Here is a 27,332-nt window from a genome sequence, read left to right on the forward strand (position 1 = left end):
AAGAGCTACACGTTCAGACTGCGCGAGCATCGGCCAGGTGAGCGGCCAGGTGTCATGGCAACGCACGTTATCTGCCGCAGTACGAAGTCGACATCTCGCCTTCGGTTGGACCGTGGTGTCCGAGTGCATTTGGCCGCTTGAACTTCTTCATGTCGGAATCCAAAATCCGACCATTTGGAGGAGGGACAACGACGCTGGCTGCGTTTTCGGCCGCTCACACGCAACTAGCAGCTGGTTAACAAAGCAGGAAAGTCTTTGTGTCATCTCTTAATCTAGCTAGTCGGTTTGTTCGCTGTAGCTGCGCCAAATCTTACTTTCTTCTTCTTTTTTTTTTAAACTCTGAGGTCTGTTATCGGGAGCTAGGAGTAGCATTTAGCCTCGACATCAGAGGAGAGCTTTTTTTTTTCTGACTAACGTTTATCTAAGTGTCTTGTTTACTGGCTGGATGAGATGTCATTCATCATGGAGGATAACTTGGAGTCCGGATGGGTGTCCGTCCGGCCCAGAGTCTTCGACGAAAAAGAGAGGCATAAATTTGTTTTCATTGTGGCCTGGAACGACGTCGAGGGAAAGTTCGCCATAACCTGCCACAACAGAACCGTGCAGAGACGGAGCACTTTACTGGACGTCGACTGTAGCCCAACCGCTGGGCTTCCTGCCCCCGGTGCCTGCGTGGCTGAAAAACAGACAAAAAGTCCCTTCACAGCAAAGAAGGACGGAGTCTGCCAAGTGGGTAAAGTTAGACCGCACTCTGTCCCCAAAGGAAAACCCGCAACAAATGCTAATGCAGACAAGAAGACTTTAAAAGCCGGTAGTTCAAAGTCATATGAGTGTGTAAGTCACACATTAGGCTCGTGGGATGTGGTGACACCCAAGATAACGGATATGGAGATCCTGGACCCCGTGGATGTCATGCTGTCTCCGGGTGATGCAGACCCAGGGGAGAACGAGACCAGTATCCGTGAGGACTTCAGCTGGGCCGGACTGTTCTCCTTCCAGGATCTGAGGGCAGCCCACCTCCAGCTATGCGCTGTCAACTCAGACCTAGAGCCGTGTTTACCCTCGTTCCCGGAGGAGCAGTCCGGCGTGTGGACTGTCCTTTTCGGTACGTCCGGGGTGTCACAGCGGGAGACGGATGCCCTGTGCTATCAGTTGCAGGTGTATCTTGGTCATGCCCTGGACACCTGCGGCTGGAAAATCCTGTCGCAGGTGCTTTTCTCCGAGAGCGACGACACTGAGGAGTACTACGAGAGCCTGAGTGAGCTTAGGCAAAAAGGCTATGAAGATGCACTGGAGAGGGCCAAAAGACGCATGCAAGAGGTGAAGTAACTAATTTAGTTGTCATGTAGTCCGGTTTGAAAAGGGATTGCCTTTAAATGAAGGCAGGGAATGAAGCTTTTAGTACTTCATGATGTGAGCTTATAAAACCACATTCTTAATGACAGCCTGGCATTACATGGAAAGGGTGGGTTTTTTTTGGATAGGCGGGACAATTTTGGTAGAATAATTGTAAGTCGTGGGCTGCTGGTTCTCTTCCCTCCTCTTCCTTTGCCCCCCTCCTCCCTTGATCTACCATCTGTTGCTGCACATTCACAAGCCAGTAATATGATCTGGTCTGGCCAGACATCACACTCCAGTTGGCTGAACCATTGGAGGGGAGTTGCATAGAAAAAGGGAGAACAAAAAGAGGTGGAGTCACAGGCGTGATGTGTCACCACAGCTGTTGAGATTGTTTCAGATGTAATCCTAGACAGCTGAAGTTATATATTTAGCTCAGTTCAGTTCCTACATTTTAATTCATATCTGTAGCTTACAGTGCGTGCTGAGCATAGATGCTCTTTGGGAGGAGACAAAGGCTCAGGCAAAATCTTATACACTCCAAAGGTGCTTTCTTTAACTGTTTTCTTTTATCTGACCAGAAGTTTAAAACCCAATGGTTTTGTCAAGCACAGCATAGAAAAGCAATCATCCTCATAGTAGAGAGGCTGAAACTAGTGAAGTTTTATCATTGTGGATGGGAAAAAATTACAAAAACAATATATATTTTCCTTGTAACTGGTTAAAAAAAAAATGTCAAAAAAGGGTAAAGGAGATCCAGAAGTATGTCTGTCTGCATTTGGTCCTAAAATTGTCCCAAATGCTACACCGCAGTTAAGCTGAAATGATTAATCAAGTTGGTTGACAGCACACAAGAGATCAGCAGGTATTTCTCAAGATGTTTCCTGCACCTTTTGGACATTTTGAATGAATTTCCAGTTAGGTGATTAATCAAGGAAACAGTTGTTAGATTAATCAGTAATGGAAATAAGTGGTAGATGGAGCCGCCCGCAAAGATTAGTGTCTTATTTTTGAATGCAACTTGTGAAATGTGTTATTTCATCCAACACATTCATATGGGAGAACTCTTAAATTAGAAATGCAAACAATGTAATGTAAACGGGCTCAACTCATAAACTGCAGTCTCAAATGTTGGAACACTGTAATGTCAACAACAGAGGTAATATTTACTCAGTTTTTGTTGGATTGGATTTGTTTCTGTTTTCCTGGTCACCAAGTTCATTCATGGTGAACTTTGACTGTAAGAATGCTGACCTGGTTCCAACACTTTCAAGGCTATAGTTTGTGTTTAATGGCATGTTGACATGGGAAGAGGGTATATCATATTATCTTAATTAAAATTGAAGTATACCCTTTTTGACTTTAAAGATCTGTAAACATCATATTAATGTGTTGTAGAACTCCAGTAATTATGTTGATTTATCCAGCCTCATTCTCCAGATCTCATTTTTAAAATGTCTTGACCTCATATGCTGAATGATTGCCTAAATGCATAGATGTATGCTCTGCATCTGCTAATAATTGTACTTTGACACTATTCCAGCTTTTCCTTATCTGTGGCCTGTTCTCAAATGAAATCTGGCTTATAGACCTGACATGTTGCAAGTTAATAGTTACATTTTAATAGTTACATGTCCTGTAAAGTCCCATCTTTGAGCAAAAAAAAAAAAAAAAAGAAATCATATTGCACATTACTAGTAAGAGGAATTAAAAACACAAGTACTGATGTACATTTCATATATACAAATAAATAAAGCACAAAAGTTGAAAGTAATGAAGAGGTGATTAGTAGCTCATTTCATGTGAGTAGTCTTACAAGGACAAGTTGCCGTGTATACATGCCCAGTTGGTAGTCCAATACAATACCCTAACCCCGACCCCTTAACCTAAGCCTATTCACCACAGACAAGCAAGATTCAGGCTGTCAGTGTGCTGACTGCCAGAATGAATGCTGCAACAATTATATATGAAACTGTTACATTTTTGCATTTTGTAATTGTTGCCTCATTCAAGCTTGTAATCTGTACAACATACCATTTAAGAGTTTCTGCCACTAAAAACGCACACTTCCAGATGGTTTGAAAGTCAGGTGTAAATACGTACAATGATCAAGTTTCCTCAGTTTGCTATACAGTTACTGGAAGTTGCAGTTTACTTGATTCACATTTGGATATGTTGCACTTAAACGGATGCGTTCATGACATAGTCAGAAGACTTATTTGCCACCTAACGACTCCTGAATATTGTTCAATTTGAACAAAAACCTTTAAAGCAGATTCTGCTCAGTCAGGGCGTTCTCTTCCTGCCTCTAATCTCAATTAAAAGGCAGAAGGGAAACTGCTTCAGCAAGACTGAGCAGATTTAGCAGCAGCAGGAGAAGGTCCTGATGACAGGGCCGGTGCAGCTATACTGTACTGCATATCAACAGGAATGCCCTGTAATTATTATGTATTCATTTTACATTGGAGGGCCTTCTGTAGCTTTGATAGCAAGGCGTATCATAGGTTTTATGTTTGTTCATTTCCAAGTGGTTTTAAAACATCCAAATGTATCCATAGCAGACAAGCAAACATACATTCAAAATCAGAAAGCCATATGACAATAATAATAAAAATATTCATAGTATGAGAATCGTAAAGAATAACAAGAAAAGTACTACAAAACAACACAAATGAGGTATAAGCAAATTATATGTAAAATGGAATAATTAGAGAGTAATGTCTGGGATCCTGGATGGTGCCTTTGGCTGCATGCTTGGTCTTTGGATGCACAAGAAAGTCCTACCAAGCAGCAATTACCGTAGTTTTGCCCCACAATGTGAAGTAACAATTGGTAGTTTTTAATTTTGTAAAACAACAACACAGTGTGACCACAACAGTACAGTACAGTTTTACTGAAAATTGACAAGAATGTTCTTAAATGATCACCTTTTGGATGTAATGCATGGAGATCCTAAAAGCTGAACATCACGCTAGGCAATATCAGACAGATGTTCAAACAAGTAGTTGAGTCAACACGTGCAGTGTTCAACACAACATTTTTCCCATGGGGGCAGTTCATGCTTTTATTGTGGTGGGTAGGGCTCACCAGAGAGAGGGTTGTCTATCAACTGGACAGTTGGTGGATCGACCCCTGGCTCCTCCAGTCTGCATGCCGAAGTATCCTTGGGCAAGATACTGAATCCTGAGCTGCTTCTGATGCATCCATCAGTGTGTGTGTGCGTGTGTGTGTGAGTGAGTGAATGTTAGCTAAAGCACTTAGAAGCGTAGATAAAAACGCTGTGTGACTGTGTGTGTAATTGGTTGAATGAGAGTTGTAGTAGAAAGTGCTTTGAGTGCTTAACTTGAGTTGTAGCTGTATAAATACCAGTCCATTTATTGACCCACAAAAAAAAATCCAATTTAATTAATTAATATACTGCTAGCAGTGTTTAACTTTGATCGTGGTGTTGCGTGTTTTCAAGAGAGTAGATAGTTTCTTAAAGGCAGCAGTGGTGATAATACCACATCTTTTGATTTCATTGCCAAGTCTGCCATCCCAGCTGATCGAGTTGTCCTACATATTTGAAGGAAGTGACCAATTTGATGGCAGTGTCAAGAGGGCTGACAGGGTTGATGTTTGAAGCTTTTTGGACATAATGATGGCTTTTATTTTGCTAGAGGAAACGTTAAGGCCATAGTTGGCAGATGTAGACCAGAATTTATTAAGTTGATCTTGACATACTTGAGCAGAGTCAATCAGTAGGTTGATATTGTCCACAAATGTGAGGTAAGTATAAGAGTGGCCTTGAATTTTGAGATGTTAAGTTTGTCACTGATAGTTTGGAGCATAATGAGGTGAAGTGACCACTTAAAAATTGCTTATTACAGCTCCAAACCTGACAATATTCAGTTCACCATCACTGCACTATCACTTATGGTAAAAAGAAGCATCTATGAAAAAATCCATTATTAAAACCGCTGCACATATATTTTCTATTCATTAACCATGTGATTAGTCAGATGACTGCCCAAGCACTAGTTGAGAAGTAATAAATCTGCCACTGACGGGGAAGAGTCGCAGCGCTGTGCCTTCTTGCACTATCACCAACAAATAGAGTTGAGTGTGTAAATAATATCACAGCAGGAGTTGACAATGTTACAGTATAAATAAAAAATGGGAGTTACAAAAGAAAAACATGCAAGTCCAGCTCCAGTGATTTGATCTCAAATTCTCCAATCTGAATTAAGTCGGATTATTTAGCCCAGGGGTTTTTTCTGGCTAGCAGTGACTGAGGGTGGTTTGGGGGGGGGGGTATGGCTGGGCATTGGTTGCCAGGGTTACGCAGAGCTAAAGTAAACAGTAGGAGCAGTGTTGGAGCTGAATCGTGTAGTGTCTGCCCCCGTCCCCACTGTGGAGGGCTCTGGAAAATCAGCCCAGAGTTAATATAAGAGTCACTATTCATATCTATCTGTTTCTGCAGAACGAAGATCACTTTATTCACCACTTTGGATGACCACTGTGGATATTTCAGTACTAAGCAGGGGTGAAGGAGAAGTATTATGCTGTGTGAATTGGAGCTGCTGGTTTCTGAGAGCTGGGAGGTGAATTGTATTTCCTGTGAACAATCGTTGTTTTAATGTTATTTTCTCTGGAACAATGAACCGTCTGTGGACACTTGGACATATGGTATGAATCAGCAAGAGTAGAGGCCAATTTATTCTTCTTATGCTACACTTAAACAATGTATTTTATGGCATCATCCCTGATCTCACACAGTAGTGTGCCTGCACTTACACATGCACACACGCTCTCACATTCTGCATGATGGCTAGGATTTTTTTTTTTTTCTTTTTTGAGCTTTGAAAGAGCTTTTGTTTGGGACTGACTGTAATCATGAATCAGTCAGACTTAGACCCACAGTTGGATCAGCAAATGACTTCAGCATTGCAACATTTGCCTGTTTCTACAGATAATGAAATTAACTTGGCAGTATTTTCTAGGAATAAATCACAGGTTTGTGTTGTCATGGAATAACCTACAGTGTAGAACTTTTTCACATCATATATTCCTGATAGAAGGGAAACATGGATGGAGTTGCTAATATTAATGATGACCCAGTTCCACTGAGTGTCCCAGTGTGACGTGACAGTAGGCCAGCATGCATGGTAACAGGCCCCCCCCCCCCCCCCCCAGTGTTTGAAGTCTAAATGTCACCTGTGAAAGGGCTCCTGTGGATGTGTTTAAATTTTAAGCCAGGAATTTCCAACCATAGGAAGCTACCTGCTGTGGCAACCCCTTGTGAATAAGGGAGGAGCCAAAATCAACTTTTAATATCTATGATATATTTATCAGGGGCAGATATTCTGTAATAGTTCTAATCTAATTAATTATAGTTTTCAGTCATTTTTAATCCAGAGGGAGTTAAAAACACACTTTTACAAATAAAACTGTATGCTAGTATCATTTTAACACCAGCATATGGATGAACTGGAATAATACTTTAATCATCAACGGATTACAGTAAACTTATCAGTCTAGGTGTTTTGGGGGCATTTTTTGTTTTTTTGCTTGTTTGTTTATTTTTTTATTTTTAACTTACCTGTTTCTGTTTCAGAGCAAATCTAAAAACATCTTGTTTGTACAGTGCTGTGCAAAAGTCTTGATCCACCCCTCATTTCTTTGTATTTTGCATCCAAGGATTTTGGAAGCTGAACTTTGGCCAGACATTTTTTTTTTTTTTTAAATGTTCCTAAGCAATAGTTCTCCAGGCTTTCTGAACATCTTTCAAAGTTTTTCTTTGGACATTGGCTGCGTTTTCACTCATTTTCAGATTAGTGTTATTCTTTTGTTTGGTGAACTGCTTAACACTGACCTATGAGTCATTTAAGCATAAAAAAAGGCATCTAACTCAAGGGATGAACCACTGTTGCATCCATGCATAACAAGTAACTTGGCAAAGAACCAAATTTAAATAGTATCTTTAGGCACTTGATTACTAGCAGCCTGTCAGAAAAAAATCTTTTGTTCCCATTTTTAGTTGAATCTAGAAAAAAATGCCAAAGACAACACAGTTTGACAGTCATAAAATAGCATTTTGCACCAGCAAGGTGATTGCCAAGAGCTATTAGCTGAAAATTTATGTTGGCATTGTGTGCAGTGTGTCCTTTTAAACATTTAAGGAAACTGGATGAGTGGAGGACAAAAGATGATGCAGGCCCACCAAAAACTACAGCAGATGAGCCATATCTGTAAGACGTGTTCTTAAGAAATAGGAAAAAATCCAGCAAAGAACTGACACAGAACCTGAGAGATGCTTCTGGTCCTTCAGCTGATCCATCTACTGTTTGCCAAAGCCTCATCAGAAATGGTCTAAGTGGAAGGGTGGCTGTCAAGAAGCCATTCTTAAGGAAGGGAAACAGGGAGAAAAGGCTGTGAGTTATGCCAAATTACACGAGAACTGGACTAAAAATCAGTGGCAACAGGTCTTATGAATGTAGAAAAGTGCCATCAGATTCACCTTCTGGAAAGTAGCTGATTGGCAACAGTTTATTTTTTTCAGCATAACAATAATCCCAAACACACTGGCAGTGCAGTAAAAGGATAAAGGATCTACCTGGATAGAAAAACACAGTGGAACACGATCGGTCATCCAAAGAAGAGCTTTGAATGTCCTTCATGAAGCCTGGAGAACTATTCATGAAGCCTACTTAAGAAATTACAAGAAAGCTGCCTCAGAGAAATCTGGCTGTGTTGAAGAATAAATGTGGTCATACCAAATATTGACTTTCAAGCTCATTAGAATTCTGCAAATTCTGTTTTTGTATTATATACTGCATTTCAATATATGTTTGCACCTATTGTCCCTAGAAAATATAATTGAATGAGTGGTCACTCAAGATTTTTGCAAAGTGCTGTAGGTGTTTAATATTAGATATTTTGTGTAGAAATACTCAAAATATTTTGACTGAACTACCTGAAAAGAGTCAAAGATGAGATGCCTAATTATGAAATAATGCCTGTAATTGGTATTTAAATGACAAAGTCAAAGTCTATAACGTTCAATGTTAAAACATAGTATCTTAGTGTTCATAGTATGTTTTTAATGTCACACACAAATATATTAAATGTGACGATCATAACTGATTCTGCTCGGTCACTTGGAAGTTGAAAATGGGTCAGTGAACCACAGTATCCTGATTGGAGTCTCACTGATAGTTTTTTTATAGTTCATAGTTTTTATTTATTTTATTATTTATTTCTTTTTTTGGGGGGGGGGTCAGTGCCAGTTATTAGGCAGTTAAACATTCAGATATTCTTTCCATACAATGTACATGCATAGAGTATGTTAGTCACATGGAAGCAACAGTTTACCTTTTTTTCTATGTATTTAGCAGCTTAACATGCAGACACTTGCTTTTTCTTTGTTCTGGTTTTCAGAAACATGCCATACTTTGAGTACTAATCGAGACCAGGATACAGGGCATAAATAATTAAGTCCTTATGCTTCCTCTACTGGTGAATAACATAGGGATTGTGATGGTGAGAAATCAGCACATAAGCTGCGCACAAAATATCAGCCACCTGCTCTGTAAAGAGGGATGTGAATTATCAGGTTTTTCCTGCTCCATTTACTACACTCACTGGTTTGATGGGCTACATGTCCATTCATTAAAAAAATAAAAACATGGGTGATATTTTGAACCAGGTGCTTTTTACACTCACTTACATGCACCATATAACAACTTAAAAGTCTCAGCAAATGCACCATGTACTCAGGTTTGAGTGATGCTTGCTGAACAGTAGGACTAATGTCATTACTAATTTATCTGCTCATTACTTTCTCAGGTAATTGGTTAATCTGTAACAGTGGTAAATTCCCCAAATAGTTTACAGAAAACCAGCAAATATATAAAAAAGAAGCCTTAAACAAAAACATAGACTATAATTTGAACATTCAGAACATTTTGACCTTTAGTAACAGTCATTGAGGCTTTGTGCTGAGGTGAGAGAGGTCAATAAAGCCTGAAACTTTAGTCTTTTGGATTATTGTGAAATTTATGAAAGGGGGGGAAAAAAAATCACACATCAGCACACGTTTCACTGTGTGGCCTGTTTGTCTGAGTACACTGTTCTCTGCACATTTTGTTTCAGGTGTTGGATAAACACAAAGCCATGGACAGCATGGTGGAGCTGCTACAGGTGTACCCTGAGGAGGACGAGGCGTATGGAGAGCTGCTGGAAGCAACAACTCAGCTCTACCACTACCTGCTTCAGCCCTTCAGGGACATGAGGGAACTGGCAATGTTGCGCCGACAGCAGATTAAGGTAATACACACAGGCACACTGATACACGTGCCATCTGTTTCAGGGCTTGATTTAAGTAGGTTTAGCTCTAGCTGTCTCCAGCTAACTGGTCTCTACTGCTCTACAGTGGTGCACACCACCACTTAAAATGCTGTCTCTATGGTTTGGTTAGTGCTGAAAAGTGATACCTGAACCACTGCATGGTGAGCCTATGCTTCTGAGGCCGCTGCATTGATGGTAGCATTAGGTATTTAGGCTGGGTGCAGTGGTAGTGATGGTTGGGTAGTAGCCAGTCTGTGCTATGCATTAGATTTGCAACTGGGGGCTGCAGAGGTCAGAGGATCAGCAGAGAGGCTTTCCCCTTACCCAGAGCAGCTTAACAACCAGCATAAGTATTATTGCAGAAGCCACTAAACCACTCTGTAATTCTGCAGCCTCAGCACACCCTTCTGTTTTCCACCCTCTTTCTCTGCTCTGTCTTTGTTGCTTTTCTTCATTAGGCTTGGAAAGGGAAGTAAATCCGTAGACTAATCCCTACTGTCTTACAGCCTTCATGGAGTGGAGTTCAGTCTTAACACATGCCTGCTCAGTCAATAGGTCAGAGTCCTAGTTGCTTCTTGTAAACTTGTTCAACAGCCCAGAAGATTAGAAGTGAAATGCAATTGCAAATTAGATAAATAACCTGATTTCTCACTAATATGAAAGTTTAGATTTTATAAACAAGAATCTGTCAAACCAGACTAGAAGTTGGCTAATGTCACACTAGAGTAAAAATAGGATGGCAGCCTCCTTGCATCTAGGTCACTAAAGGTAACTAAATCATTAGTTACCTGGTGATTGCATTTTTTTTGCATTCTATGACCAGTTGCAAGGGGTCACCAGCTGGTTACCCAAAGGTTGAGCATGCAGGACTCTCAACTTCTGGGCTTACTTTTCATCCCAAGGCGATTGTACAGGTCGCGTGTTGGAAGGCAACCTGTTTCCAAACAGTCACAGTCCAGCTCAGACTACTTGCAATCACTCTCAGACAGATCGGTGAATGTGTGCAAATAATTGCCATCTAATTTATAAACAGAGACATATTGCCAACACATTGCAGTCAATTGGAATCAGTCTGTGCTGATAAGCTCATCTCTGACATGTCTCTTTGCGATAGAGGACTTGACCCCACTGGTTTCCAGCTGGTTGTATTCTGGTTATATTCCTAAGTAAAAGCAAGTTTTCCGGGTGCTTTTGCAGTTAAATCACCGTCACCTGCACCAACTACGTCACTATTTGTGGAGGAATTTCTGTTCCAAAATGTGTTTCTAGACTCTGAATGTTGGTAGTTAATGTGAATTTTTGTGTATGCATGTGCAACAGACAACAGATTTGTCATTTGCACAGATTTATCACAGTTAATTGCTGTATTATCACAAACAGATTGCATGTAATATCCAACTTGATTGGATAGTCAATCACAAATAGGGCTGCAACGATTCCTCGAGTAACTCGAATAATTCAATTATAAAGATCCTCTACACAAATTTGTTGTTTCGATGCATCGTTTAAACTCTGCAGCTCAGGCGTCACTGTGTAAGCAGCGCGTTTCACCCACATTAGCAACATTAAAGTTCTCCATTGCTGCGACAGATTTCTGTCATTTGGAAAAACGACCCTTTAACACGGAGAGTAACATTGCAGATATGTTTTTCCATGCCTGCTTTAATCCCTGGTTAGCAACTAAAAGTAGATCTACAATAGAAACATATTTAGGAGGACGCCTGTGAATACAAATCATTACAACAATAAGCTCTTTGCAAGTTCATTGAACGTGGTCGCAACAATTTTGGTTGTGCTGTCTCCAACCACTGTTTTCCTCAGTGTGACTGGCATTGCCTCACTCAGTTAATACATGCATGCTTCAGCCACAGAATACAGTAGAGGCATCTGCTTCTGTTTTCTATTTGAATCCACTTAGTTATTTATTTTCATTATAGCATAAGCAGAAATTAAGCAATCATGAAGTGCCAAAAAACTGCAGTTCTTTGAGAGTTGTTTCCAAAAGTAACTCAATCCCAGTAGACCCTGATTTTTCAAATGCCCAGCTTGACTTAATTAAAAAAACATGTTTACATCCTAGTACAAAAAAGTGGTTTTGTACTCTGTGGGTACTTTCCCCCTTCATCATTACTGTACAGTGGGCATTTTTTTTAATTAAGTAAGTAAACTTTATTTATATAGCACCTTTGACAGATAAAATCACAAAGTGCTTTGCAATGTGCAAGTAGAATAACAATAGCTGATAAAACAAAGTAAAACATTTAACTAAAAGCTTGTCTGAATAAAAGTGTCTTAAGCTGCTTTTTAAAGAATCAACAGATTCAGCCATATGGAGAGACAGCTACAGAGCATTCCACAGCCTGGGGGCTGCTACCTGAAAGGACAGGTCACCCCGGGTTTTAAACTGGGTCTTAGGGACCCTCAGGAGGTTCTGGCTTGAGGACCGAAGAGTGCGGCCTGAAGAAAAAGGGGTCAGCATTTCGGTGATGTATTGGGGGGCCTGTCCATTAAAAGCTGTAAAAGTCTAAATTTGACAGGTGGCCAATGTAGAGAGGATAAAACTGGTGTGATGTGTACCCTTCTGTTGGTTCCTGTCAAAAATAACTCACCTGTTTATATTTTGTTAAGACTTTAAGGTAGGGGTTTTAAACTTGCCATTTAAACAAAGCTGCTATAGCTTAAGCATATGAAACACTAGTAAATAAGAAGGACAGCTAAGGGTTATGAAGGACATGGAAATTAATTTAATGGACAATAGAAATAATGTCCCGTGTTGTCCCTATTACTGTCTCTGTACCTGTCTTTTGTTCTCTCTCATAGACAGTCTCAGTCATTCTCCCACTGTTGGGCTGTGAGTAGTTTACTTTCTCTGCATGCCTTTCACAGCATGCTTATTTGGCATCTTGTCACTAATGACACAAGTGTGGTGTGTGTGTGTGTGTGTGTGTGTGTGTGTGTGTGTGTGTGTGTGTGTGTGTTATGATGGTGTTTTTGGGTGTGTGCTGAAGTAAACAGACATTTCATCTATTTGCCACTTTGCACTTTTTCTTAAAGGAGAAGTTACTCTTTTCTTACTATTTTTTTTTTTCTCCTGGAAACAAAAAAGTGTTAGAACATCTTTTTAGTCGCTGTTGCTCAGAGCGCCACTGCTGTCCACATATGTTAAAAACACATCAGTGAGTCACACTGTTGGACTTGGCGGCAACTGTGGTTTACTTTAGACTCAATTCCATATCTATGTATGTTCAGCTGCCAAAAACCGTCATTAGTGCAGTAGACTTTTCACTCTGTGTTTATACGCCACTCTGCATTTAATCATGAGTTATTATTAATCTCTGACTTTCTTCCACAGTGTGTCTTTTGCCCCTCCTCACCCCTAACGGGTCACAGCAGATGACTGCCCCTCCCTGAGCCTGGTTCTGCTGGAGGATTCTTCCTGTTAAAAGGGAGTTTTTCCTTCCTACTGTCACCAAGTGTTTGCTCATAGGGGGTCATTTTGACTGTTGGGTTTTCTCTGTAATTATTGTTACATTATTTAATTTACAATATAAAGCACCTTGAGATGACTGTTGTGATTTGGGACTATATAAATAAAACTGAAATGAATAGATGTGGTCTAATCTACAACCTAAAATAGTTCCCTGTGAATGTAGTGTTAAGTAAGTCTTACTAAAAAGCCTGTTCTTTGTATTCACAACCTGTTTTTAAGGCAATTAAGGGTCAATCAAAAAATTTCAGAGAAGGATTAACACATCATTGAGTTTTGGTCTTTTTTTTTTAATTTATTAACAAGAAGAAAAAATATGTCTAAATCAGTAAATCTGCAAATTGGTTCAATTAATAGATAACCCTTTATATTGTAACATGTCAAATAATGTTTCAAAGCTTCTGATATTTTGCCAGTGCAAAATTAGACATAGTTATTTCTTTATTTTTTGGATATTTACACTAATTTCATTTCAGTAGCCATGACCAGTGAATATTTTTGCTTGGAAATTGTGTAACTCATTAATGCAGATTAGCTAATCCTTTAAGCTGTGTTGGCAGCCTTATGGTTTAAGATTAACAATCTTGTTTATGCTGCAGAAAAAATGCAGTAGAAATAAGTGAAACATGATTGATAAATTGTGGAAAATGTGAAACCTTCCCTGAGGTTTTACACCTTTTTTTTGTAGACTTCTGTAAGGCTACAATACAAACTAGTGGTGCGAGCTTTAAAGGCAGGAAATTTTGTTTAATTAAAGAGCTTATGAGTTGCATTATGGGAGTTGTAGTCCAACATTTTAGAAGCTTAGCCCATACTAGAGTTTAAAGCTGTATGTAATGGCTAATGAATGCCACTATTTCGGAGATCAGCTTTTACCTGAAGCCTGTTTTTTCTCTGTCTGCTTGTTTCTGACATGCTTTGTGAGTCACTGTGAGAATCTGAACTCTGTATGATGCCAAAGTTTTTGTAGCTCTACCACCTGCTTCCCTCAGGGCAATCCAACTGCTGAAAACAAAGCTGTATGCAAATGAGACCTTGATACTGGCTATGGGAGTTGGTTTCTCTCAAACTGATGAGTCAGGGGATTGTGGAAATTCTCTCATTTGTGAAGAAAGGGAAAGCAGGGAAGGAGGGAATCGGCACGTAGGGCACTGTGTGGACATTTACATGCAGTTTGCATCCTACTTGTGGTAAAGTGGAGGTGGAAAAAAGACAGCCAGTTGTTGGTTGCTTGATAGAATTACAATCTGTTCTGACCTCATTTGCAAGTGAGAAATGCAGTAATACACATGGCATGTGTGAGGTTATTGTGAAAACACCAAAGTGCTTCAGGGAGCTGCATGCCACGATGGTTCCAATGAATTGCAGAACCCTTTTCAAACATCAGTCTGTTGAAGTGGTGTCATTCTATCATTCAAACATAGTCCTCTTTTTTTGGCTTCATTCAAACATTTCTGCAAGAGTAATGTGACCATCCACAGTATTTTCACAGACTTTTAAGTGATGTAAAGTGCAAAAGATGAGAGTTTTGTTTAATTGGCAACTATATTTCGATAATTGCTTTGATTGGGTTTGATAGGAATTTAATGAGTGGATACCAATTCGGCAATTGAGCAAATGTAAATATGTTCACAATCTCCTGATTTGTTCCCAGATGCAGCAGTGAACAATTAACAGAAAAGTGTTTTTGTAGGGGCAGCACGGTGGCGTAGTGGTTAGCACTGCTGCCTCACAGTTAGAATACCATCTGGAAGGCCTGGGTTCGATTCCACCTTGGCCCAGGCCTCTCCCTCTGTGTGCAGTTTGCATGTTCTCCCCGTGCTTGTGTGGGTTTCCTCCCACATTCCAAAGACATGCACTTACTGGGGTTAGGTTAATTGGCTAATCTAAATTGCCCATAGGTGTGAATGTGAGCATGAATGTGAGTGTGAAAGGTCATCTGTCCCTCTGTGTTGGCCCTGCAACAGGCTGGCGACCTGTTCAGGGTGTACCCTGCCTCTCGCCCTATGACAGCTGGGATAGGCTCCAGCCCCCCCACGACCCTTAACAGGATGTGCGGAAGCGAATGGATGGATGGATGGTGTTTTTGTAGAATGTTATGCTGTGACAGTGAAGTTGAACCTTGAGAAGCCACATCCTATATGTAGGTAATTGATTCTTGATTCTTGATTCTTGATGTAGGTAATAAACCTAGAACAGACTTAGAAACAACTGCAAGCAACAAAGTAACTTCAGACCCTGGTGGAGTTTTTTAAAACTAGGATTTGAGCATTACTAGCAAGTCTCATTAGTCAGACTCTGTTCTCCTTCTGGCAATTGTGAAGTTGTTTATAATCAACACTTAAATCTGTGATAGATGGGAAATTGAACACAAAGGATCGGTAATTCTGGAGAGGCCTGTCTGTGTATCTGGCAACTAAAAAGCAGTCAAACGGTCTTTTTCACTCTGATATTTACGGATTAGTGTTAGTGCTGAGAGGTTGAAGTAGCTGGATGTTTAGAGTTTTTCATATATGCAATAATAAACTGTCTTAACATTTATAACCATTTCTTTTATTTTTTTCCCTCACAATTATTGTTTATTAATTTTTATTGTTTATTAAGCACATGCTTAATATTTTAAATATTTTCTAGATTCACGGGTATGAATGTGTGTGTAAGGAGAGAGTGAGCTGTGTGAATAAGATTGTTTTTACTGTATTTTTCGTGCACTGCGAGCGTAACCAAAAACAAATTCCTTGTTTGTGTGAGCGATACTTGGTCAATAAAGCCTGATTCTGATTCTGATTTATGGTTTTTCCAAAACAATCAAGTCCTCTTATGAGCTGAACAACTAAAGATAGAGCAGAGGCTCTTTGTGTGTGCTGTTAATGTGACTACATGCATACAGACTTGGGCTGTGTTGACCTCAGGATTGCAACCTTTGCTGAAACTGACTAGGGTGCCATTCATACATGAAGCTAACACATTCAGATGCCATCACATAATTTATTCACAGGTGCTGGGCTACACCTAATAATAAGTATGCAAGTAATACAAGTAATAAATAATTGTTTTCTCAAATAACTTGAAAATTGTTTGGTCTGTATAATGTCAGAAAACAGTAAAACTTTCTGACAAACTAGTAACTGAGTTGTGGGAATATTTTTTTCTGCCTGCTAATCAATTATTTGACCAATTGTTGCTGCTCAACAGTGAATTTTCTGCAAAAGGTTTAACTCTTTCCACCCTCTCAACTAGAGGCATCAAAGCTTAACAGAATCAGTGAAGAGCAGATGGAGAATTGAATGAATGTTCCCTGACAATGGATATCAGGCCTTGTGGTGAATGGTGCATTGTGGGATTGCCCTGTAGCATGTCAGAGCAGTGCAACATGGGTGTCCTGTTGCTCAGGAGGTCAGAGGGCAGCCATGAATTAAAAATGTAGTTTCACTGTGGCATAGCGCAGCGAGTTTTGTGCCACAGTGAGCTCCAATTACTGTTTCACATTGAGTTTTTTATAACATGGCAGCAATTGTCAACATGTTACACTTGCTGTGCATACCCCCATCTATCAAGGAAATTTTACATAAATATTGAAATATCACATAAAATAATATAAACTAAAAGGGCATCTGGAGATTGCAAACCACTGCTAAGACCCCGTCCTGCAATTTTAAAGAAAGTGACTTGGACATTGAATGGGTTCTTCTACCCTTTTGTCCATGCTCCACCTCTTCACCGTCCTGCATCACTGTAAACATTTTTGTGCCTCGTCCTTCTGTTGTGGTTACATTAATGCAGTGTTTCTCAAACTGTGGAGTGCGTCCCACTGGGGGTGGGGTGTGAACGACCCGGGAGAAAGGTCATGTGGAACAAGTGTTGAATATCAGATTAATTCTCACTTAGTTGCTTATTTCAATTGTTTGTAAAGCAGTCGCAAGTAAGAATTTCATTGCTCAGCATAACCACAGTGTTTTGCGGTGTACATGACAATAAACTTCTTGAATCTTGAATCTTGAATCTTCTCACGGTGGAACAAGGAAATGTTAGCACAGCGACTAGCCAAACTGTCCACTGTCACACAAGGATTTCATTTGAAAGTTTGAGAACCACTGCATTAATGTGTAGCTAAGCCAGCTTTTCTAATTTACTGTGACTTAAAGAATAAATTTCCATATACATCTAAGCAAGCAATTTAACTGTTTTGATTCATCTTCTTAGTCTTTTACAAAACTTAGTGCAAAAAGTGAGGAAATTTGTGTTTGGTCGATATATTTATTCCCCCTTAAATGGTGCCACATTTGTAAGGAAAGTTGAGCAGCAGAGTTGAGTGTGTGGATTGCACTCACGAAAAACTTGCCAAATCTTCTCTGCCAAAGCCAAACAGCTTATTCTGCTACTGACTCTTCTTTTTTGTCATTTATTGGATTGGATAATTGAAGTCTGAAGGAATAAGAGATATTAGCAGTTTATTTAATGAACTGGGACTTCAGGAACATGTGGAAGAACCACACACAGCCACAACAGCCTGTCACGTCCTCCTCATGCTGGTCACCAGCTTGGTCATGCCCTGCTGTGGGATGGCATCCCAGTCTTCAACCAGCATTGTCACGAGTCAGCCAATGTGGTTGTGCCGGTCACTCTGCCACGAACAGCAAGCCTGAGCTGATCCCACAAGGGTTCAACAGGATTGAGGTCAGGACTGCAGGCAGGCCATTCTATCCTCTCTGCTCCCAAATTCTGGAGGTAGTCTCTTATAAACCCTGCTCTGTGGGGGCGATCATTGTCATCTTGGAGGATAAAGTCTGGCCCCAGACTGTGGAGATACGGGATTGCCACTGGCTGCAGAATCCCATCTTGATAGCTCTCTGTATCTGGTCTTTAAGTCCGACGTCACTTCTGGGTCCAGATGCCCATAAATGGACAGTAATGGCAGCCCAGTCACTGTTCACTATTACATTCGAATCAGTCAAAACAGCGAGTGACACAGCATTGTTGAGTATTGAACACAGGAGAGTTTGGACCCGGAAATGGAATTCTACGTCATCACTTAAAGACTGGATTGCCTCCAATGATGACAAACCTAGTTTTTCCTGAGCGAGATAACACCCCGCACCATCACACTGCCTTCACCAAAAACTGTTGCAGAAATCGGTGTAGTTTTCCCTGCATCTTCTCCCCACTTTGACCCTACTATCCAGTTGTTATAGGCAGAATCTGAACTCACTGCTGAACATGACATTCTTCTGCCTGTTCAGGTTGCAGTGCGCATGTTGCTGACACAAGCACAAATGGGTTTATGGTGGCAGCCCTACAGGACTAGAGACTGTCTGCGTGCAGTCTGCTTCCGATTGTCTGGGTAGAGAGCCGTTGGCCATATTGTCCTGCAAACCTTGACTGAAAATCTCTAGAAGACTGCCTACAGTTCCTAAGTGTTGACAGGGTGAGGAAACATCCCGAAGGAGTTCATGTGTTCTTGGGATGTCCTCTTCTTGGGATGCCCACTTCGCGGCCTGTCTCTGACATCCCCCTTTATATGGAACTTGGCCTTCAGTTTGGAGATGGTACTAGGGCTCACTCCAAATAATGCTACAACTTGGTTTTACAGAACACCAGCTTAAAGTTGCCCTATGGCACGGACCCTATCCAGATCAGTCAAACTTTGTATGCTTGGAGCAGACACCAACTGACTGCTGGCTCCCTGCTCAAAACAAGAGTCAATAGCAGAATAAGCTGTTTGGCACTGGCATAGAAGATTTGTTTTTTTTTTATGGTCACAACCCACATACTCAACTCTGCTGCTCAACCCACAAATGCATTTTCCTTACAAAAACGTGCCACCATTTAAGGGGAAATAAACAAAACAAATAAAGTCCTGGAGGAGTTGGACTACCTGTGCATCCTCTGTAGGGTCCCCGTATCGCCTCATGCTACCAGTAGTAACACTGACCCTGGCCAAATGCAGAACTAATGAAAAACAGTCAGAAAAGATGAGGAGGCAAAAATGTCATGTGGCCTTCACCTGTAAAACCGATGCTGTTTTGGGGGTTGTTTCATTGTTGCCCTTCTAGTGCCCTTGTTAATTTCATTAACACAAAAGCAGCTAAAACTGATTAACAACCCCCTCTGCTTCAGGTCAATATCCCAGAAGTTTAATTAGCTTAATGCTATACTCTGATTAAAAAGTGCTCCTTTAATTTTTTGAGCAGTGAATTTGTGGGCAGGGCACCCTGGGTACCTCTATCTTTTTTTTTTCTTCAAAATGGCTTTTTTGCTTGCAAGTAGTGTATTAGTTTTGTTTTTTAAAGAAGCGTTTCATAAATAAATTTGATAAAACAGCTCGGGAGCTGCAGGTTTGTCCACACTTACAAATTCCAACTATTAAATCAGTGGACTTGTTGGGCTACATGGTTCCAGCTGCTTGATAAAGACTGCCTCATATCTACCACAGTGTCAACTAAAAAAAGCCTTGTTATTTTAACCAAGTGAGATAAGGGCTACCATGACACTATCCATGCTGTAATCCCAGCACTTTAGAGTGGGAACTGACGTCACACCTCTGTTTTCAGTAAGTCTGACACATCTTTGTATGGTCACCAACAGCTGCTGACCAGAGGTGTTAGGAGATGTAACCCACCACTGTTTTTTAACTTGTATGTAGGAAGTAAGTCAAAATGCGAATGGGGAGAAGGCTGGCAACAAAAAAGATGCTAATTGTATTTGTGTGGCCTCTTACTTGGTCTCTTTTACAAACATTCAGAAAGTGTTTTAAAGTTGACGTAATTAAAATATAAAAGGACTGCAGCACATTTGGCTTACAACCCAAATGTACATTATTCATAGAAATTTGTCACCTTTCCTGAGCAGCTTTACAGGCTTGAATCATCACTCTTTTGTTCTTATAATTTCATCACCCCCTATTGAGATTTAACTTAGTCTACAACACACACACACACACACACACACACACACACACACACACACACACACACACACACACACACACATACACACATATATATGCAGAACTCATAAAATTCCCTAAATGTTAGCGTTTGCTGTTATGTTTCAACAGGCTTTGGACTGCTTTGCTTGTAGAGCAGGTGATATGTTTTCTCAGTTTTGTGGAAGTTTTTCTGCTTTGCATAAAACCAGTCTAACAGACTGGCCAGCAAGAGCCAGCTTTATGCAGAGATGTTTGCTTCAGTTTGATTTGCTTTAAAGGTCAGCAGGGACAAAGTCAGTGACAGCATGCAAAGAAGTTAAACAATGGATGCTGTTAAATATCAGCATCACCAGTTGGGACTGACTTACTAAGGGGAACCATACTCTTGTTTTCTCGTGTCCGTGTAGTTTTTAGGTTAAGAAACCATATGCTTTCTAAGATTTTTATGCCAGACTTTTTCTTTTCTTTGATGTAATCTCTCCTCCCCCACTCGCTCCCGGTTTCACCCCCAAACCACTCCCTGTTCATGTGCCTCACGTGCAGACGCACACACAGAGAATAAAAGCACTGAGTATGCTGGTTAACATAAATCAAAGCCTTTGGGGTTTGATGATGATTATTATAGTCTTGTTTATTTTTGCACACCTACGCACATCTGTTTTGCATTGAGATATTGAAATACGACTTTATGCACAGGGGGCCCTTGCAAGGAGTTTAGCTTATATTGTATGTACATTTTGTTCCTGCACTTCCTCTTAGAGGGGGCTGTATTTCTCAGTCAACACCCAGGACCCAGTTAAGGCATTGGATTTCCTTTTGAGCCAAATTATTCCAGCTGGGATTGCAAAGCTCTTCTTTTTCTGAGTCGGAATTAGCAGTTTAGCATTGATCTGACTGGGAAACCGTAGGCCACTGCACACTAAGCTAGCATCAACATTAAAGCATACCCTACTTCATCCTTGTTTTTGCCTGTATAGGGACTATAACTTTCAAAAAGAGCAGAACATCATGTTGCATTCATACGCATATAAACTTAAGTCACATCCCAATCTTAATCCATATGATATGATGCCGGCCCACCTTTTGCAGCTGTAACAGCTTCAACTCATTTGGGAAGGATTTCCACAAGGTTTAGGAGTGGGTTTATGGGAATTTTTGACCATTCTTCCACATTTGTGAGATCAGACACTGAGGTTGGACAAGAAGGCTCGTAGTCTCTGCTCCAATTCATCCCAAAGGTGTTCTATTGGGTTGAGGTCAGGATTCTGTGCAGGTCAGTCAAGTTCTTCCACACCAAACTCACTCATCCATGTCTTTATGGACCTTGCTTTGTGCACTGGTGTGCAGTCATGTTGGAACAGGAAGGGGCCATCCCCAAATTGTTACCACGGACTTGGGAGCATGAAATTGTCCAAAGTGTCTTGGTATGCTGAAGCATTAAGAGTTCTTTACACTGGAACAGTAGCATTCTCCTGGTAACCGTCAAACCCAGACTTGTCCATCAGATAACACGTCTCCACTGCTCTAGAGTCCAGTGACAGCTTGCTTTACACCACTGCATCTGACACCTTGCATCGTGCTTGGTGATGTAAGACTTGGATACAGCTGCTCTCTTCTCACTGTTCTTGAGCTAATCTGAAGGCCACATGAAGTTTGGAGGTCTGTAGTGATTGACTCTGCAGAAAGTTGGTGACCTCTGCTTACTATGTGCCTCAGCAACCGCTGACCCCGCTCTGTGTTTTACATGACCTACCACTTTGTGGCTGAGTTGCTGTCGTTCCCAATCACTTCCATTTTGTTATAATCCCACTATCAGTTGACTGTGGAATATTTAGAAGGGAGGAAATTTTACGACTGGACTTGTTGCACAGGTGGCATCCTATCACGGTACCATGCTGGAATTCACTGAGCTCCTTTCACAAATGTTTGTAGAAGCAGTCTGCATGCCTAAGTGCTTGGTCTATACACCTGTGGCCATGGAAGTGATTTTATTAACAGAGTGTATATCACAATATAAATCAAATCACTGTCAAGCACAGATCCCACTGTCTTGCCAAGGTTCTATTTTACTCCTAAATGAGATGTCATTTATTTCTGTCAGAAGTTGAACATGATAAATGTAAAGCAACTGTAATTTAAATAAATAACAGGGTGTATATACTAAACTAAAATTCTGACATTCACTCAGTTGTGTGTCATATAAGATCAGATGTGCACAGCTGTGTGTCTGTTGGGGCATCATGATCAGTAATGCTGTCACCTTCTGTTGTCACTTTGTCTTTTATCACTCACACTCTTAACGTACTGCGGTGTAGCAGCCCAAATATCAACACACGTGCTGCTGCTGGCTGCGCCTCTTGACGTTGCTCTAACTTTATTCCAACCACATAATTGGTTCGGAGCGGCACTAATCTCGTCATGGCCTTTTGTGTTGTGTGTCAAAAAAAATGGATGGAATGGAAAAGAAACTGAATCACATACTTTTTGGACATGCTCAACCTCAGAGTGAGCAGTGTTACTTTTTCAGATAACTATTAAAAATGACAGAAACCACAGAAACACACAGAGATGTCACTCCATATAGCTGAAGTGAACCCTGGAAGACAAAAATCAGCTGCAGCTGCTTGTGTGGGGACATCTTCTAAAAAGTTGAGCTAGATGAGGATTAAAAATGTGCCTAAGACTTCTCACATATTTTAAGCTTTCTTCAGTGTACATAAGTGGATGAACTTTAAACTGATAGCTGCTAGTTTGGCATCAGTTAATTGGAGCCTGTTTGCCAAAATCCAAACAAAGACAGATTAAAAAAACACAACTTTATACTTCCTGTTTACATCCCCCCAAATTTAGGCTTTTATCTGTCAAAGAATGGTAAGACCACGGTACAAGCAGCAATATGAGTTCCAAAATCGACTAAAAGCTCTTGTTGTTGCACCGTGGAGTGATGACACTTTGAAAGCCTCTGTTTTTTTTAACTTTGTCACCTGATCTGAGGTAAATACAGTATGTTTAAGCTGTTTTAACAAACTACTTTGACTCCTGTCAGATCTCTCTGGAGACAGAGCGCCTCGGCCCCCGTCGTGTGGAGAGCCTGAGAAAGGAGGATGAGGAGTGGCAGAAGAAGGCTCACGCCGCAGTGCTTTCCATTCAAGACCTGACTGTCAGGTTCTTTGAAACCACAACTCGAGCTCAGAAAGGTAAACAGTGTGTAGCATTGTTTTTGCTGTGACATTTGAACCTTTGTAAAGAACGTTAGCTTCATAACAAAGTGCTTTAGAGATCATGTCAAAACAAACGCTCTGGCTCTCTTCTCATCTCCAACTTCTGGCATACCAAAGTCATTATCATCCATTCCACCCTTACTCGTGAAACACTTTAACCCTCAAACCATCTCAGCTATGAACTGGAATGAAAAAATGATAAACTGTTTTGCCTCAAACAGCATTTATTTGCTTAGGGTTTTAAGACAAAGCACTGCTCTAAAACATTGCCTTAGTGATTATCTTATTTAACACTCCTATTTTTATACCAGGAAATAAACTGTCCATTATTATCCTAATTAACAGGTTCCATACATGCCAAACCAATTTTTTTCCAGGTCTCCTTTTTTTGCTCCAAATGATGCAAAAGTCAAAAATATTCTATTATTAGTGCTGTGAAATAGAGAATAGTGGAAAATCTTCACATGGGAACAGCTATTTTTTTTTTTGATCAGCTGCTTAATGTCCAGTTGCCAGGTAACTAATTGACTAATCACTGCAGCTCTAGACCATTTCACACACGCCCCACTGTCCTTCCCACTGTCGCTGAATGCTTGCTCATAGGGGGTCATTTTTGACTGTTGGGTTTTCTCTGCATTATTGTAGGGTCTTTACATACAAGTTTGTTGTGATTTGGCGCTATACAAATAAAATTGAATTGAATTGAATTCTGTACTGTATATGTTATAGCTCTGTATGAGCGGATGCGTGCTGACCAGAGAAAGTTTGGAAAGTCAGCGTGGACAGCGGCGGTTGAACGCATGGAGCGGCTGCAGTACGCTGTTTCCAAAGAAACTCTGCAGCTCATGAGGGCCAAGGAGATCTGCCTGGAACAGAGGAAGCATGGCTTGAAGGAGGAGGTAAAACATAACATGCTGGTGCTGCTCAGGAAAACGACAAAACACAAATCAGAGATGTAGACCAAGATCTGAGATTCACTTTCAGATTCTCAAGCTTATCTGGGTGTGTTCTGAAAAGTTTATGATGCTAAGTAAGGTTATTTAAAAACCACAAAAACAAGACTTGGATATAGACACACTAAAAGACTCAAGATAATAGCCGTGTTGGAAAAATGAGCTCATGGCTGTGGCATCCTGTAATGGAAGGAACAACTTCCTGGTCTGAAAGAGTGGAAATGACTCATTGGGAATAACTGTCAGGTCAAATATTTGTGCATTTTTAAAGTACACTAAAACTGCAATGTAACTGGTCAGTGTGTTATCGTATAGAGGACTTCAAGAAAACACAAATGCTGGCTCAGGTTCACTTTCCACTGGGTCTGTTAATGTTAAAAATAAATGCAGTCATTCAGGTAGTGCTTTTGGAAAATCACCCAGCCTGTGGACGATGCCCTTTGGCCTGTGAAATAGTCTGTGGGGTTGTTGTTCCAGATGCAGAGTCTGCAGGGTGGGGAGGATGCCATGCTTCGCCTGGACCAGCTGGAGGCGCTGTACTATGAGTTACAGCTACAGCTGTATGACATTCAGGCTGAGGTGCTGCGCTGTGAGGAGCTGCTGCTCACTGCCCAGCTGCAGAGTCTGCGCAGGCAGATGACAGGTGAGCATCACTTTTGATGGTTTAGTGCAGTTTTTTCTTTCTTTTTTTTTTTTTTTGTATAGCTCAATGCATCAGACTTAAGACTGATGCATAACTATAACACCAATTTAAGATCCCATTAATAAAAATGCTAGATTTTAAATCAGTCTCTCTTCTCTCTCTTAAAAAATGAATAATAAAAATCAATTGTTATTTGGTTATTGTTACAAGCTGTACACGCCAGTCAGCTGTACAAGCAGCTCTTAATTCTTCGATGTCTTCTGATGTTCTGCCAGAGAGACAGGATGAGGTGGTGTACTACGATGCTGTTGAGAGCCCTGATGCCATGAAGGGCGTAGAAGACCCCGCGACCCCACCATCACCCCTCAGAGAAGAAGAGCTCAGCATCCTGCAGCAGAGGACCCGGCAGCTCGAGGCCCGCAGGGGCCGCATCACTGCCAAGAAAGTCTACCTCAAAAATAAGAAGGTAAATCACCGATGACTGAAGACACAGTCACATGATTTAACTCCTGTGGTTTAAAGATCCATCTGAAAAGTTATGCAGTCTTTTTAACAGCTGTCAGTTCAGAACAACATTTTTGTGCTTTGTTCTCCCTCAAACAGGAAATCTGCATCATCAGTCACAACCAGAAAATACAACAGCGCCAAGGTAGCCATGCTGACAGCAAATCTCTGCAGGAGCTCCAGCAGGTAAATCATAACTGTCTGTGGGATTTATACATTCACTGTTCTACCGTATCAGTCTGTGAAGAGTTTATGCTGCAGTAAATTAAGAGAAGCTGTTACTATTAGAGGGTGTAAACGTTTCCTCATTTTCTTATTATTTTGAATGGTGAATCAAGCAAAGCTACCCTAGCAGAGCCCAGGAATAAAACTATGAAGCAGGAAATAAGTGTCATAGGTTCATTTAACATGACTAGTTGCTGCCAGACTTTGTTTTTTTTTTCCAGCTTTTCCAATATTTTATTCTGCAGTCAGCTCAGTTTTATTTGTGTCTATAGTTTGCAGAGTTTTTTTTTTTTTTTTTTTTTTTTAAAAAGAAGGAAAAAACTATGAAGGGACTGAAGTCCACATTTGTTGACTAAACACGTGTTTAATCACATTTAATGTTGGGTTCTACACAGCAAATGCCTGGAGGCTAACACAGAAGCACCTTGTGTTATGTATACTGAATCCTTTGACAGGCTAATGTTGTTTGTTGTTGTCTGGTGTCTTGTAAGTGCAGAGGACACATTAGTCACTCTCACATCTGCAGGCGGATTCGTTCTGCCTTGTTTTTCTTTTTTTTTAAACCTTCTGGTGTTTTAGAATAAACAAGGACAAAGTCACAACAACTAGCAGGTAACTGACTGGTGTTCATTTATCTGGATGAGGTCATATAGAAAAAATATCCAGAGCAGTTTTAATAATTTAGGCCACACCTCAATGTTGTGTCTCATAAATGGCGATGAACAAGAGAGAGTGGGTGGCGTCTTGCACTGCAGTATAACTGGATGATGGCTCATTTGTATTGAATGTGATGTAGGGTGTTGTGCATTGTTGGTGCTGTGGTTAGAAAGTAGTTACCTAAAACAATTTGAACTAACCTTATTAAACACACACTTTGTCCACAGAACGAAGCAGGTTATGCGTCAAAGTACCTCTAACTGCTTACAGGGAGCTGTTGGCCTCACTTCCAGCTCCGGGGCTTTATTCTTGGCTCCTACAGTAGCGCCTACATTCAAAGTTCAAAGCAATCCTTGTTTGGCTGTTCCATTCATCCTGTGCCTGAAATAAGCTGTTTTAGCTCTCTTACCCCTCTCCTTAAGCAAACCTTTCTTTTTGCTCAAGGCGATGGTCACATTAGGGATATCCACTATCTGTGACATCAGTGAGAGCTAAAATTAGAATAAACCGAGCATTTAAAACCGCTGCTTATATGTACCCTGACTTCACTGTTTAAAACTTTGGTCATGCTTAATATGAGCATCCACCACTGTTCTAGTCACTCTGCTACAATAGTTTCTTACAATTGCTGTTTCTTGTAAAGGGAGAAGAAGATGATGAAGCTAAGCGAAATGCCAGAGTGAGTCAGGAGAGGCAGAGGACACTTGACAGGCTTCGCAGCCTCAAACAGGTGAGAACTTAACACAAACAGCCTCCTTCTGTTTAACTGTACCAGCCTCTTCTGAAGAGGAACCTTCACTGAATCCTCCTCTTCCTCCAAGAACAATGAATAGGACACCTTACTTTAGTTGAAAGATTGTTTTGTGTTCCTCCATAGTGTTTAGCATATTTTAAGGTTCTTATGTTGTAGTGACATCATTATTCTATAGTCAGCACACTGTGCATTCAGCATTTACATAATCATGATGTGTTAAAGCAAAAACACGTGTAATGTTACTTAAACTAAACTCAGTCCTCATCTACCAGGCTCAGTGCTGACAGTTTTTTC

At 40.7% G+C, this 27,332-nt stretch overlaps 1 protein-coding gene across 1 annotated transcript in view; it reads left to right on the top strand.

Annotated features, from left to right (window-relative positions):
- The window catches only part of jmy (junction mediating and regulatory protein, p53 cofactor), a 33,766-nt gene continuing 6,434 nt past the window's right edge, over positions 1-27,332 (top strand). The window contains exons 1-8 of the mRNA XM_030743301.1: positions 1-1,320; positions 9,472-9,645; positions 23,128-23,278; positions 24,032-24,201; positions 24,733-24,898; positions 25,174-25,364; positions 25,502-25,588; positions 26,928-27,014. Of these exons, the coding sequence (XP_030599161.1) occupies positions 451-1,320; positions 9,472-9,645; positions 23,128-23,278; positions 24,032-24,201; positions 24,733-24,898; positions 25,174-25,364; positions 25,502-25,588; positions 26,928-27,014 (1,896 nt within the window). The 5' untranslated portion in view covers positions 1-450. The remainder of the gene's footprint in view (positions 1,321-9,471; positions 9,646-23,127; positions 23,279-24,031; positions 24,202-24,732; positions 24,899-25,173; positions 25,365-25,501; positions 25,589-26,927; positions 27,015-27,332) is intronic.

Source organism: Archocentrus centrarchus, chromosome 12 (genome assembly GCF_007364275.1).
Source record: "Archocentrus centrarchus isolate MPI-CPG fArcCen1 chromosome 12, fArcCen1, whole genome shotgun sequence".
Taxonomy (NCBI): domain Eukaryota; kingdom Metazoa; phylum Chordata; class Actinopteri; order Cichliformes; family Cichlidae; genus Archocentrus; species Archocentrus centrarchus.